This window comes from Hypanus sabinus, chromosome 17, assembly GCF_030144855.1.
Source record: "Hypanus sabinus isolate sHypSab1 chromosome 17, sHypSab1.hap1, whole genome shotgun sequence".
Taxonomy (NCBI): domain Eukaryota; kingdom Metazoa; phylum Chordata; class Chondrichthyes; order Myliobatiformes; family Dasyatidae; genus Hypanus; species Hypanus sabinus.
The window spans coordinates 47,712,523-47,728,224 of NC_082722.1; the positions used below are offsets into that span (position 1 = coordinate 47,712,523).

At 39.5% G+C, this 15,702-nt stretch overlaps 1 protein-coding gene across 1 annotated transcript in view; it reads right to left on the reverse strand.

Moving 5' to 3' along the window:
• Window positions 1-11,051: 11,051 nt before the first annotated feature.
• The window catches only part of slc7a9 (solute carrier family 7 member 9), a 74,614-nt gene continuing 69,963 nt past the window's right edge, over window positions 11,052-15,702 (reverse strand). The window contains exon 13 of the mRNA XM_059992995.1: window positions 11,052-11,713. Coding sequence (XP_059848978.1) covers window positions 11,652-11,713 — 62 coding nt within the window. The 3' untranslated portion in view covers window positions 11,052-11,651. The remainder of the gene's footprint in view (window positions 11,714-15,702) is intronic.

Genomic DNA, 15,702 nt, shown 5'->3' on the forward strand with positions numbered 1-15,702 from the left:
ACTAATCTGTTGGAGTTTTTTGAGGGTGTAACAAGGATGTTAGTCGAGGGTAAGCCAGTGGATGTCGTGTACCTGGATTTTCAGAAGGCATTCGATAAGGTGCCACATAGGAGATTGGTGAGTAAAATCAGAGCTCATGGCATTGGGGGCAGGGTTTCAACATGGATAGAAAACTGGTTGGCAGATAGAAAGCAAAGGGTAGCAGTGAATGGGTGTTTCTCGGACTGGCTGGAGGTGACTAGTGGGGTACCACAGGACTCTGTATTGGGACCACAGCTCTTTACGACTTATGTCAACGATTTAGATGAGGGCATTGAAAACTATATCAGCAAGTTTGCTGACGATACTAAACTGGGTGGCAGTGTGACGTGCGAAGAGGACGTTAGGAGAATACAGGGAGACTTGGATAGGCTGGGTGAGTGGGCAGATACATGGCAGATGTCATTCAATGTGAATAAATGTGAAGTTATCCACTTTGGAAGCTGGAACAAGAGGGCAGAGTATTGTCTGAACGGTGTCGAGTTAGGTAAGGGAGAAATGCAAAGAGACCTAGGAGTCCTAGTTCATCAGTCAATGAAGGTGAATGAGCAAGTGCAACAGGCAGTGAAGAGGGCAAATGGAATGTTGGCCTTTATTACAAAGGGAATTGAGTACAAGAGCAAAGATGTCCTTTTGCATTTGTACAGGGCCCTGGTGAGACCACACCTGGAATATTGTGTACAGTTTTGGTCTCCAGGTTTAAGGAAGGACATTCTGGCAATTGAGGAAGTGCAGCGTAGATTCACTAGGTTGATTCCTGGGATGGCAGGGCTGTCTTACACACAGAGATTGGAGAGATTGGGCTTGTACACACTGGAATTGAGGAGATTGAGAGGGGATCTGATTGAAAAGTTTAAGATAATTAAAGGATTTGATAGGATTGAGGCAGGAAATATGTTCCAGATGTTGGGAGAGTCCAGTACCAGAGGGCATGGATTGAGAATAAGAGGTCAGTTATTTAAAACAGAGTTGAGGAAAAACTACTTCTCCCAGAGAGTTGTGGGGGTGTGGAATGCACTGCCTCGGAAGACAGTGGAGGCCAATTCTCTGGATGCTTTCAAGAAGGAGCTAGATAGATATCTGATGGATAGGGGAATCAGGGGATATGGGGACAAGGCAGGGACTGGGTATTGACAGTGAATGATCAGCCATGATCTCAGAATGGCGATGCAGACTCGAGGGGCCGAATGGTCTACTTCTGCACGATTGTCTATAACAGAATGGGAATGGGACGTGGAATTAAATGTGTGGCCACTGGGAGATCTTGCTTTCTCTGGCGGACAGAGCATAGATGTTCAGCGAAACGGTCTCCTAGTCTGGGTTGGGTCTCACCAATATATAAAAGGCCACACTGGGAGCACCGGACGCAGTATACCTATCAGCCAACTCACAGGTGACGTGTCGCCTCACCTGGAAGGACTGTCTGGGGCCCTGCATGGTGGTGAGGAAGGAAGTGTAAGGGCAGATGTAGCACTTGTTCCGCTTACAAGGATAAGTGCCAGGAGGGAGATCGGTGGGAAAGGATGGGGGGGATGAATGAACAAGGGAGACACATATGCAAATTATTTTTCGGACAAGACCTTAAAACTAAATTTGTTTGTCTTTAATCAAACTCAGTATTTACTTCAAACAATAATGCAAGCTGTATAGTATTCTGGATGAATGATATCCCTTGGACTGTTGAAATATATTATTGCAGTTGTAAATGCAATTATGTATGCATTGCTTTGAACAATCACAAATAATGCAAGCTTCTATTTAATATTTTAAAACTAGACCTTCACAGAGGTTTGAGCAATGTTGAACAGTAAGCTTTACTGATTTGCCCATCCTAATGTTTTTAATCTAGTGTTCAGGTGTCTAGTATCTGATAAAGCCGATAGATAAGTGGTACCAAACTCCTCTGAATCAATTTCTGTTAAACCCTCAAAATGTTAAGTCAATTAAATGGATTAACTAAATGAATATTGGCAGTTTACACCAGGGGGCAGTAGAGTATGCTAGCTATTCCCCAATCTATTAACATACAATGTAACTACAGCCACCGCATAGCATCTCCAGATATTAAAATATGTGACCCTTAAGTTCTAAGCAAATAAAATTCAAAATATCATGATTGATCTCAATCACAAATGAAAAAATCTGCAGATGCTGGAAACCAAGCAACACACACACAATGCCAGCAGACCAGGCCCGTTGCTTTCCTCCAGCATTGTGTGTGTGTTGCTAAGATTGAACTCAACACAGAATTAAATAGACAATCTAGGAAAGCTGAAAAGTTGCAGAGACTTGGGATTAAAACTATTTGATCAATTCATTTCACTAAAGTTAGCAAAATATAATTCTCTTTAATTTTTACTTAAATTAAAATGAGAATACTGAAAACAACATAAAACACTGGATACATTCACTTCCTCAGGTAGCATCTGTAGAGAGAAAATTGGGTCTTCAACATCATTTTCTTTGTTTTTTGTTCATAGGTGCTGCAAAATCTGCTGTGCAGTTTCATCGTTTTTCACCTTTATTGCCAGTTTTCTGCATCAGTGGTTCTTTCATGTTTAAGTTATGAGAATACTGAATTTCATGTTTTCATAGAGATACAGCTTGGAAATATATCTGTTCAACTCATAAATATGAACCATACAGTGCCTATAAAATGTATTCACCTCCCTTGGAAATGTTGATGTTTTATTGTTTTACAATATTGAATCACAATGGATTTAATTGGCTTTTTTGACACTGATCGACAGAAAAACACTCTTTCCTGTCAATGTGAAAACAGGTCTCTACAAAGTGATATAAATTAATTACAGATATAAAACACAAAATAATTGATTACATATGTATTCACCCCTTTGAAGAGACTAGTAAATGCACCTTTGGCAGCAATTACAGCCTTGAGTCTGTGTGGATAGGTCTCTATCTGCTTTGCACATCTGGACACTGCAATTTTTCCCCATTCTTCTTTACAAAAATGCTCAAGCTCTGTCAGATAACATGGGGATCATGAGTGAACAGCCCTTTTCAAGTGCAGCCACTAATTCTCAATTGAATAGAGGTTTGGAGTGTGACTTGGCCACCCCAGGACATTAACTGTTGTTTTTAAGCCATTCCTGTGTAGCTTTGGCTTTATGTTTGGGGTCATTGTCTTGCTGGAAAACAAATCTCCCAAGTCACAGTTCTCTTGCAGACTGCATCCGATTTTCCTCCATGCTTTCTCTGTATTTTGCAGCATTCATTTTACCCCCTACCTTCACAAACCTTCCAGGGCCTGCTGCAGTGAAGCATCCCCACAGCATGATGCAACCACCACTATGCTTCATGGAAAGGATGGTGTGTTTTTGATGATGTGTGGTGTTCATCTTATGCCAAACATAACATTTAGTGTAATGGCCAAAAAACTTAAATTTGGTTTCATCAGACCAAAGAACATTTTTCTAGCTGAATTCAGAGTTTCCTACATGCGTTTCTGGCAAACTATAGTTGAGATTTCATGTTATCTTTTTTCAACAGTTGTTTTCTCTTTGCGACTCTCCCAAAAAGTTATGTCTGGTGAAGCATCCGGTCAACAGGTGTTGTATGCACAGTCTCTCCCATCTTAGCTAGTGAAGCTTGTAACTCCTCCAGAGTTCTCATAAGTCTCTTGGAGGCCTCCCTCACTAGTCCCCTTCTTGCACTGTCTCTCAGTTTTTGAGGATGGCCTCTAGGCAAATTTACAGCTGTGTCATATTCTTTGCATTTCTTGATGATTGAATTAACTGTACTCCAAGGGATATTCAGTGACTTGGAAATGTTCTTGTATCCATCTCCTGACTTGTCTGTTTCAATAACATTTTCATGGATTTATGGAGTGTTCTTTGCCAGGACGCTGACTCACCAGTAGTTGGACCTTTCAGGTGTATCTTTACAACAATCAACTGAAACACCCTGACTGTACACGGGTCTCCAAAAACAACTCCATTTAACTAATTATGTGACTTCTAAAAACTGTTTGGCTGCGTCAGTAATGATTTGGTGTGCCATATTAAGGGGGGGGGGGGGTGAATATGTCATCAATTATTTTGATTTATATTTGTAATTAATTTAGATCACTTTGTAGAGATCTGTATTCACTTTGACACAAAAGACTCTTCCTGTTGATCACTGTCAAAAAAGCCAAATTAAATCCACTATGATTCAATGTTATAAAACAATAAAACATAAGGTTAGGAGCAGAATTCTGCTCTGCCGTTTCATCAAGGCTGATCCATTTCCCGTCAGTCCCAGTCTCATACCTTCTCGCCATATCTCTTCATGCCCTGATTGTTCAAGAATCAATTAACCCAAAGACTTGGCCTGTGGCATTGAATTCCACAGATTCACCACTCTCCAGCTAAAGAAATTCCTTCTCTCTGTTCTAAAGGACACCTCTCTCTTTTGAAGCGTTTCAATCCCAGAATCATTTTCATGAACCCGTCCAATGTCAGTACATCCTTTCTCAGACTGCTCACAATACTCCAAAGTGAGGCATCAGTCTGTGAACTTTTTAAGATGATGATCTTATTAAGGATAGAGAAATGATCAATGCCTTCTGAAAGACACAAAGACCTCAAGCATGGTACTGTCATTGTAACTGCCTTCAAGAACATCACATAGCAGCTTATTGGGTCCAGCCCTTCTGATGTTCCTGACCTACAAAATGTAAAAGCCATATTTTAACTGAAAAAAGCAAGGATTCAGGAGCAGACTGTATTCCTACTTAAGTTCTCAGCCAATTTCAATTCCTGAAAGACTGCTAACAAAATAAGTGTTAACAAATTATGCATCATGCTGACAGCTCTCCAAAGAAATGCTTCCATTAAGTACTTAAGTACCAGCAACTTCAAGACTCCAATGGGAATGCTGCAATCATAATATTGTAAGCCATACTTTACTGACAAATTTCTGCTCGGACATCTCCTTTGGACCCTGGATGGAGTTCACTGTTTGAGTAGCTTTTTTCAGTTGCCCAGTACATAAAGTAATGCCCACTATTGGGTCATGTACCACATTGTATCCAACATGCAATACATAAACTCATTAAAATACAGTAAAAAAAAGAGGATCAGAATAAAGTAGGTATTTCTTTCTTAGTTATTACACTTTAAGTGTTTAATCTTTTCAGGATAATCAGAAACATTGGGGAAAAAAAAACTTCTAACAGCAACCTAATCTCTATCTTTGCCATCCCAAGTTTCCTGGGAAATTTAAGTGTATCAGGTTTGCTCCAACCTGGTCATGTCAATTTATTTCAAAGATCAAACAAAGGCTCGATTGTTTTCAGGTCCTTACTGCTTGGTTCCCTAGTAGATTCCATAAGTAAATTGTTCTTTCATTTCTGAAGCCCATAAGTGGTGATTGCTATGGCAATTAGGCCTAATTAGGTTAGGAGATACAGAGTATCTGATGAAGAGTAGTAGAGAGTTCCTGCATGTGGGTAATTTAATAGGAGTAAAAATCACTGAACAAACAACTGTCATCTTAAAGTTTACAGAAAATACATTTTGCAGGCATTGAGGGAAGTACTAGTCCAATGTCAATCATCTTCTTGAATCCTGTCCTTAAATAATTCCAGAGGATCCTCCAGCATTGCCCAATACAGGAATAACATTGAAGATTGAACTTTCAAGAAAGCCTAGATTTGAGTGTTCTACAGAAAAAATGAGGTTCTTGGAAATCACTTTGCTAAACTTGAAATTCTATCATCTCAGAAATAGCAATACTTGATTACCAACAGATGATGAATGGTTAAAAATAAGAATACTAGAAGAAATGAAAGGATTGACTATTTTCTAAATGGAGAGAAAATACAAAAAAAAAACTGAGTTGCAAAGGGCCTTGGGAGTCCTTGTATAGGATTCCCTAAAAGTTAATTTGCAGATTGAGTCTGTAGTGAAGAAGACAAATGCAATGTTAGCATTCATTTCAAGAAGACTAGAATATAAAAGCAAGGAAGTAATGTTAAGACTTTATAAAGCACTGGTGAGGCCTCACTTGGAGTATTGTGAGCAGTTTCAGAAAGGAAGTGCTGAAACTGGAGGGGGTTCCAAGGAGGGTCATGAAAATGATTCCAGGATTGAATGGCTTGTCATATGAAGGGTGTTTGATGGCTCTGGGCCTGTATTCACTGGAATTTAGAAGAGTGAGGGGTGATCTCATTGAAACCTATCAAATGGTGAAAGACCTTAATAATGTCAAGAAGATCTTTCCTATGGTGGGAGAGTCTAAGACCTGAGGACACAGCCTCAGAATAGAGGTACATTCTTTTAGAATGGAGATGAAGAAGAATTTCTTTAGCCAGAGAGTGGTGAATCTGTGGAATTCTTTGCCACAGGAAGCTGTGGAGGCCAAGTCTTTATGTGTATTTAAAGCAGAGTTTGATAGATTCTCAATTAGTCAGGGCATGAAAGGATGCGGGAAGAAGGGAGGAGTTTGGAGCTGAGAGGAAAATTGAAATGGCAGAGCAGACTGGATGGGCCAAATGGCCTAATTCTACTCCTTTGTCTTATAGTCTGAGCAAAGTGAAATAATAAGGATGAACTTTTGCTGACTTAAGAATGCTTGGAGGAACTTGCAACTAGTTTAATACAGAACACAAAGATGCATTTGAGAAGGTAAGTTTCAACAGATGATTATAACATGAAGACAGTCTCTTTATAAAGTGAGGAAATTTTCATAAGTGAATTCTGAAATTAAGATATAAAGTCTGAAGATTCTGTCACTGCTAGTGGGGGGTGGTTCTGTAAAGCCAGCTCAGGTTACCATTGGACCTTTGTTTTGCACATGTTAACAATGAAAGAGTCATTTTCTAGCGTACCTTTAGGAAAGTGACTCTGACTTGAAGGTAATGTAGAGATATACAATACCAATGCTATTAAATCTTCATCTATACTATCCTATTTTGTCCATACCCTTTTGAGTCTTAGCAATTCAATGTTCACTGTGCATTATGAAGGCTCTGCTCTATCACCTGCTCAAATACCTTTGCTATGGGGATTTTTTTTAACCATCTACCCTATCTATGCTTTCAATTTTGTAAACCTGTAAGGGAGTTTGAACTGCACCCGATCAGTGAATGCAAGCACAAGAGGAGGAGGCAAATTCACTCAAGTCCGTATTAAAGATTGAAAAAGCAGTGCTTCACATCAGTTTTCGAGTTTGAACTGCACCCAATCAGTGAATGTGATTCATTAGCAAGGGTGAATAAAAACAAGGCAGGTCCAATCAAGGTGGTCATTGTATGAGTGGGCCAGTGTTAGACTTTGACTTTGGCTCCACAGGCTGAGCCGAGGTAAATTCCTGGTAAGTTTCTTCATTCCTCGTCTGTTAAGGCACATTTAGTACCATGAGAATGGCTCCAGGGGCTGTGTTGTATTTGTGGTGCAAAACTTGGGAAGTCTGGGAGACCTCCATCCTTCCAGATAACCACATCTTGCACCAGGTGCACAGAACTGCAGCTCCTCAGAGTGTGTTAAGGAACTGGAGCTTTAGCTCAATGACCTTCGGCTCATATGGGAAATTGAGGAAGTAATAGGTAGGAGCTGTAGGGAGGTAGTCACCCCGAGGCTGCAGAAGGCAGGTAACTGGGAGATAAGGAAGGGAAATGGGCAGCTAGTACATGGCCATTCCCCTCAATATGATTACAATTTTGGATGCTGTTGAAGGGGATAACCTACCATGGGGAGCCACAGCGACCAGGTCTCTGGCACTATGGCTCAGAAGAGGAGAGAGTGATGAGAACTGCAACAGTGAAAGTTTTAGAAATAGAGTCAAGATTCTGTGAATGCACTAGAGACACCCAGATGGTATGATCCTCCCAGGTGCTAGGGCCAGGGATGTCTTGGATCAGGTACATGGCATTCTAAAGGGGGAAGGTGAGCAGCCAGAAATCTTGGTACACGTTAGCATTGATGACGTAGGTAGGGAAAGGATGGAGGTCCTGAAAAGAGATTTTAGGGAGCTAGATAGGAAACTGAAAAGCAGGACCACCAGTGGTAGTAATCCCTATGCACCAACAAGAGAAAGAACAGGAGCATTTGACAGACAAATGTGTGGCTGAGGAACTGGTGCAGGGGCAGGGATTCAAACTTCTGACTCATTTGGGATGCCTTCTGAGAGAGGTACAACCTGTACGAAAAGACTAGGTTACACCTCCACCCGGGGAGGAGCAAAATCCTTGCAGGCAGGTTTGCCAGAGCTGTGTAGTGCCTTGGTTAAGAACATCTTTTAGTGTATTACTACTGTTGTGCTATAAAGTGTTTTACTTTCTGCAGCTTTTCTGTACAATACAGTGCATTCAGTTAATTAAGCTTCACAGTTCAGTATTTTGTTTTCTGCTGAACAAGGAACCATTTGCTTTGCTTAGGAATCCTGTGTTAGCCAGTCAGGTTTGTCTTGGTCACATTCTGTCCAGTGGGATGCCATAGAACATTCCAAAGAGCTGGGCAGGATCAGACCGTTGGGAGACATGGATTGGTTTTAGCAGTTTGTTGGCAGGGGTTGGAAGGAGAAGGTGCTCACAGAAACCTCCCTGAAGGAGAGACCCCTTTGTAAGAAGTGCTTTGTGCAAACAACTGGTTCCAAGGAGGAAGTGCCAGTACTCCTGAGTTCGTTAATTCATTCCTAATGGTCTTCGGGGGAAGTTCGAATTGTGGCTGGAGTCTTTCATAAAGAATGTGTGTTCAGTACATGAGTAATCAAACGCCTGACTATCCAGAAATTAACTTCAATATCTATGTGCACACTTAGATTGGTTTAACTTCAATGGGCCCTTTTTTTCTATGTACTGTTGTTAAAGTTGAACTATCTGTTAATATGCTTCCATTTTAATTTTATGCTGGTGTAATGTTTGTTATTTCTTGGCAAAGAATAACCTTGCAAAGGACAGTATTGATACAGCATTTACCACAATTTTCATTTCCTCACAGGACATCCCAACTTTCCTATTGGGTTAAATCCTAATCATACCAACCCCTAGACACGTCACTGTTATCCATGCAATACTGAGTCACGTGGCTGTTAGCCAGAGTTAGCTTACAAGCCTAGTTTGTTACATGCCTCAGTGAGAGGGTTACAGCTGTTTGGGAGGATTTGAAATAATTTGGTAGGGGAATGGGACCTGGAGTGATAGGGCTAAAGATGGAGCAGTTGGCTTACAAACAAAGGCAGTGCATAGTGAGACTGCCAGCAAGGATAGGCTGATAATAGGGCAAAATTGCAGTCAATGGGATGAGCTGTAATGTAAGAGAGGGACAAAATTGAAAAGAATGATGAATACAGGACTGAAAGTGTTATATTTGAATGCACACAGTGTATGGAATAAGGTAGATGAATTTGTAGCAATGTTAGAGATTTGCATGTAGATGTTGTGGGTATCACTGAATTGTGGCTGAAAGAAGATTATAGATGGGGGCTTAAAATCCAAGGATACACATTGTTTCAAAAGGACTGGCAGGTAGGTGGGGGAAGCGGGCACAGTTGATTTAAAAAAAAAATTAAATCAAAGCCCTGGATAGAGGTGACGTAGGATCGGAAGGTGTAGAATTGTTGTAGGTAAATAGACCATGATGGGAGTTATATACAGGCTTCTGAACAGTAGCGAAAATGGGGGCTACAAATTATAATGGGAGATAGAAAGGGCATGTTAGATAGACAGGCAATGTTACAATAGTCATTGAAATTTTATTATGCAGATAGATAGGGAAAGTCAGAATAGTGCTGGACCCCAAGAGGGGTAAATTTGTAGAATGTCTACAAGATGGATTTTTAGAGCAGCTCCTAGTTGAGCCCACTGGGGGGATCAGTTATTCTAGATTTGGTGTTGTGCAATGAATCAGAATTTATTAGAGAGCTTAAGGTAAAGGAACCTTTAGGGAGCAGTGATTGTAACATGATAGAATTCACCCTGCAATTTGAGAAGGAGGAGCAGATGTATTTGTAGTACAGTGGAGTAAAGGGAATGACAGAGGCATGAGAAAGAAACTGGCTGAAGATGATTGGAATAGAACACTAGCAGGGATGATGGCAGAGCAGCAATGGCTGGAGATTCTGGAAGCAATTTGGAAAGCTCAGGATAGAAGTATTCTAAAGATAGGATGACACAACTATGCTGGTAAGGGAAGTCAAACCAACATAAAAGCCAACGAGATGGTATATAATAGAACAAATATTAGTGAAAAGTTAGAGGACTGGGAAGTTTTTAAAACCTAGAGAATGCAACTTAAAAAAGTCAGAAAGGGAGAAAAGATGGAATGCAAAGGTCAGCTAGCCAATAGTATTAAAGAGGAAACCAAAAGTTTCTTCAGAGTAAAAGTGAGGAGAGAGTAAATATCAGACCACTGGAAAATGATGTTGAAGAGGTAGTAACCGGTGACAAGGCAATGGCAGACGAACTGAATAAGTATTTTGCATCAGTTTTCTCTGTGGTAGACACTAGCAGTATGCTGGAGGTTTGAAAATGTCGGGGGCTAGGATAATAGAGATGGATTAGTCAGTAATTAATCCAGCATCATAGCTGCCTGTAAAAGTGCAGAAGTTATAGTTAACTTTGAACCTTTTCTTTTGGAGTGCTTGGAACAGGAGTTGCTGGGAATTCATAATTTAACTGGGGCAGTTGCTGGACCAGCACTTTGAAAATGATGAAGCACAGTCCATGAAGACAACATTCCTCTTCCAGTTTTCTTGACCAAAAGGAGGTGCAACCAGTTGTCTTGTTCTTTAAATTGATCACCTCCTGCTGTCCCGTCTCACTAAAAGGTCGCAATGTCAAAGAATCTGAATTTTTGAGCCAGAACTGTTAATGAGGCTATGAACGTATCAGTTCCTGAACTTCACTTTATACAGTAAAAGTTGCTTGTAGGTTGCATTTGAATACTGAGAAGCTGTTGTGCACCTGCTATTACACAGATTCAACAGTGCAAGGTCTTAACTCAGTGGCAAGGGAGATGACTGGAAATCAGACTGCTATATGGGAATAAATGCTAACACAATGATGGTCATGTGCTTATTGATACTGTATTTCACATGTAGGCTTATACACACACTTTTAGACTTCCAGTATCAAATGCTATTCCCAGACTGATGCCACACAGTTCTCATATTTACAAAAACAAACAAAAATTCTCAGTCCCTACCACAAGTAAGATAACTATTGAAGTGGAAAGGATGATTTAGACCCTTCCAGAAAATATTTATTATTTTGCCCAATGCATTGCTCTGCAACTAGATTGAAGACCAGCATTTCCTGCATGGAAAAATAGAATGGTAAACCACTTGATGTTGGTACTTAAATAAATAAATACAGCTTTCAAAGTAAATTTTTATAACATCCACAAACATTCTACACCACATTAACTTTTAATATTAATGTTCTAAATGTACACTCAATTTGTTAATGAGATGGAATATATACAACAGAATGTTGTAAAGAACAGAATTTACTTAACTGTTAGTATATGTATACTCAAGATTAAGGAGTGAGAATTGGTGCTGTTCTCCAAAAATGATGCAGTTAATATATTTGCAAGTACCTTTCTTACCACCTTGAATAATTGAAAACATTAGAAACAGAATTAACAGTGTATTGATTAATAATTTTACTTTTCAGTCTCTTCTGGTCCCACCTCCATCAGCAGCTGCAAATGCATGGTAAAAGGCCCTGGAAATACAATTAATTTATCATCATTATTACAATAATGCACCTGATACAAGTATACAAAACAACTTTATATTTCAAAATTTATGCATTAAAAATATTTCACTGATGGTAAAGATTAGAAATAATCTGCATATGAAATATACACTCAGTGGTCACTTTATTAGGTACACCAGCTTATTAATTCAAATATCCAATCAGCCAATCATGTCACAGCAACTCAATGCATAAAAGCATGCAGACATGGTCAACAGGTTCAGTTGTTCAAACATCACAATGAGAAAGAAATGAGATCTAAGTGTCTTTGACCATGAAATGATCATTGGTGCCAGAGCGGGGTGGTTTGAGTATTTCAGAAACTACTGATCTCCTCGGATATTCACATACAACAATCTCTAGAACTTACAGAGAACGCTACGAGTAACAAAAACACAGAGAGCAGCAGTTCTCTGGGTGAAAGCACCTTGTTAATGAGAGAGGTCAGAGGAGAATGACCAGATTGGTTACAGCTGATAGGAAGGTGACTGTAACTCAAATAACCATGTGTTATAACAGTGGTGTGCAGAAGAGCATCTCTGAAAGCACAACACATCAAACGTTGAAGTAAGTGGGCTACAGCAGCAGAAGAGCACAATGGGTTGCACTCTTGTACCTAATGAGGTGGCCACCAAGTGTATACTCAAAACAAAGTTTGACATTGCAGTATTTCAGTGGAGTAAGGGAAATTACAGTGGTATAAAAGAGGAGTTGGCCAAAGTAAATTGGATGGAGCTTCTGGCAGGGATGTCAGCAGAGCAGCAATGGCATGCTTTTCTGGGAAAAATGAGGAAGAAACAAGATGTGTATTCCAAAAATGAAGAAATACTCAAATGGTGAAATAGTACAACCATAGCTGACAAGGGAGGTCAAAGTTAATGCAAAAACAAAGAGAGAGCATACAACAAAGCAAAGATTAGTGGGAAGATAGAGGATTGGGAAGTTTTTTAAAAACCTACAGAGAGCAACTAAAAGAATCATTAGAAGAGAAAACATGAGCTATGAAAGCAAGCTAGCAAATAATATCAAAGCTTTTTCAAGTATGTAAAAAATAAAAGAGAAGAAAATGGATATAGGACTGCTAGAAAATGGGGCAGGAGAAATAATAACTGGGGACAAGGAGATGACAGATGAACTAAACGAGTATTTTGCATCAGTCTTTACTGTAAAGGACACTAGCAGTATGCTATAGTGTGTTAAGGAAGAGGAGTGGGTGTAGTTACTATTATAAGAGAGAAGATGCTCAAAAAGCTGAAAGACCTAAAGATGCATAAGTCACCTGGACCAGATGAACTGCACCCTAGGGTTCTGAAAGAGGTAGCATTAGAGATTGTGGTGGCATTAGAAATGATCTTTCAAAGTTCATTGGACTCTCGCATAGTGCCAGTGACTAGAAAATTGCAAATATCACTCCATTCTTTAAGAAAGGAAGAAGGCAGGAGAAAGGACATTATAGACCATTAGCCTGAGATCAGTGGTTGGGAAGATATTGGAGTCAATTGTTAAGGATGAGGTGATGGAGCACTTGGTGACACAGGACAAGATAGGAAAAGTCAGCATGGTTTTCTTCAGGAATAATCCTGCCTGACGAACCTGTTGAAATTCTTTGAGAAGATTACAAGTAAGATAGATAAAGGGGATGCAGTGGATGTTGTAGAATTGGACTTTCAGCAGGCCTTTGACAAGGTGCCACATATGAGGCTGCTTACCAAGCTAAGAGCCCGTGGTATTACAGGAAAGTTACTAACATGGTTAGAGCATTGACTGATTGGAAGGAGGCAGCGAGTGGAAATAAAAGGATCCTTGTCTGGTTGGCTGCCGGTGATTAGTGGGGTTCTGCAGGGGCTGGTGTTGGAACCACTTCTTTTTATGCTATATATAAATGATTTACATGATGAAATAGATGGCTTTGTTGCCAAGTTTGCAGATGATACAAAGATTGGTGGAGGGTCAGGTAATGTTGAGGAAACAGCTAGGATGCAGAAGGACTTATACAGATTAGGAGAATGGATAAGAAAGTGGCAAATGAAATACAATGTTGGAAAATGCATGGTCATGCACTTTGGTAGTAGAAATAACTGTGCGGACTATTTTCTAAATGGGGAGAAAATCCAAAAATCTGAGATGGAAAGGGACATGGGAGTCCTTGTGCAGAACACCCTAAAGGTTAACTTGCAGGTTGAATCGGTGGTGAGGAAGGCAAATGCAATGTTAGCATTCATTTCAAGAGGTCTAGAATACAAGAGCAGGGATGTGATGCTGAATCTTTATAAGGCGCTGGTGAGGCCTCACCTTGAGTATTGTAAACAGTTTTGGGCTTCTCAAATTAGAAGAGATGTGCTGACATTCATTGGAGAGGGTTCAGAGGAGGTTCACAAGGATGATACCAGGAATGAAAGGGTTATCATACGAGGATCGTTTGATGTCTCTGGGACTGTACTCGTTGGAATTTAGAAGGATGACGGGGGATCTCATTGAAACCTTTCAAATGCTGAAAGGACTGGACAGAGCAGATGTGGAAAGGATATTTCCCATGTTGGAAGAGCCTAAGACAAGAGGGCACAGTCTTAGAATAGAGGGGTGTCCATTCAAGACAGAGATTCAGAGAAATTCCTTTAGCCAAAGGATGGTGAATTTGTGGAATTCGTTGCCACATGCAGCTGTGGAAGCCAGGTTGTTGGGTGTATTTAAAGCAGAGATTGATAGGTTCTTTATTGGACATGGCATCAAAGGTTACAGGGAGAAGGCCGTGAAATGGGGTCGAGTAGGAGTAAAAAAGGATGAGCCATGATTGAATAACAAAGAGTTGAACTCCAATTACAGTACAATTTATGATTAACTTATCCTATTGAAAGAAACTTGCTTAAATTGAAAAGTGAATTTTGTGTGTTTGGAGATAAAAATAATAAGCTATTAGCATCTCAATTAAAAGCAGCTAGAACTAAAGACAATTTTTAAAAATTCATAAGGGAGATGGTTGTTTAGCATGTAATTATGAAGATATTAATCAATTTTTTCAAGATTTTTATATTGAATTTTATAAATCTCAGTTTCCAGTTGATTCTTTTAAAATGAATGTCTTTTTACAAAAGATTGATTTTCCTCGAATTTCTGCTGAAGATCAACAAACCCTTGATGCTCCTATTACTGGAAGTGAAATTCAGAAAGCTATTTTCTCAATGCAATCTGGTAAAGCTCCTGGACTGGATGGTTATTCTGTCGGATTTCATAAAAAAATTGAAAAATTGCTCTCTTCACATACTGTATGTTGGAAACGCTTAAGGATTCTTTTTTGATAGGAGAGTTACCTCCTACATTTTATGAAGTTTCTATTTCTTTAATTCTTAAGAAAGATAAAGATTCTACTGACTGTGCTTCACATACACCTATTTTATTATTAAATGTGGATGCTAAATTTCTTTCAAAAATAATGGCTAATCAGCTGGAGAATGATATAGCTAAAATTATCTCTCAAGACCAAACAGGTTTTGTAAAGGGGTGTTATTCCTTCTCTAATGTTTGGAGACTGTTAAATGTTATATATTCATCTTTTTCTAAGACACCCCAATGTATTGTCTCTCTTGATGCTGAAAAGGCATTTGACAGAGTTGAATGGAAATACTCATTTAGTGTTTTAGAGAAATTCGGCTTTGGTATTAATTTTAATAAGTGGATTAGAATGATATATAAAAGCCCTATTGCTACTGTTATTACTAACAATTGCAGATCTCCTTTTTTCCAGCTTTCATGGGGTATAAGACAAGGATGTCTGTTAAGTCCTTTGTTATTTAATTTGGTGCTGGACCCCTTGGCCACTGCACTTCATGAAGCTAAAGATGTTCATGGAATTTTCATAAATGGGACTGTTCATAAGATCTCCCTTTATGCTGACGATCTCTTAGTTTATATTTTGAATCCTGAAGAATCCATTCCTAGTTTATTGAAACTATTAAACA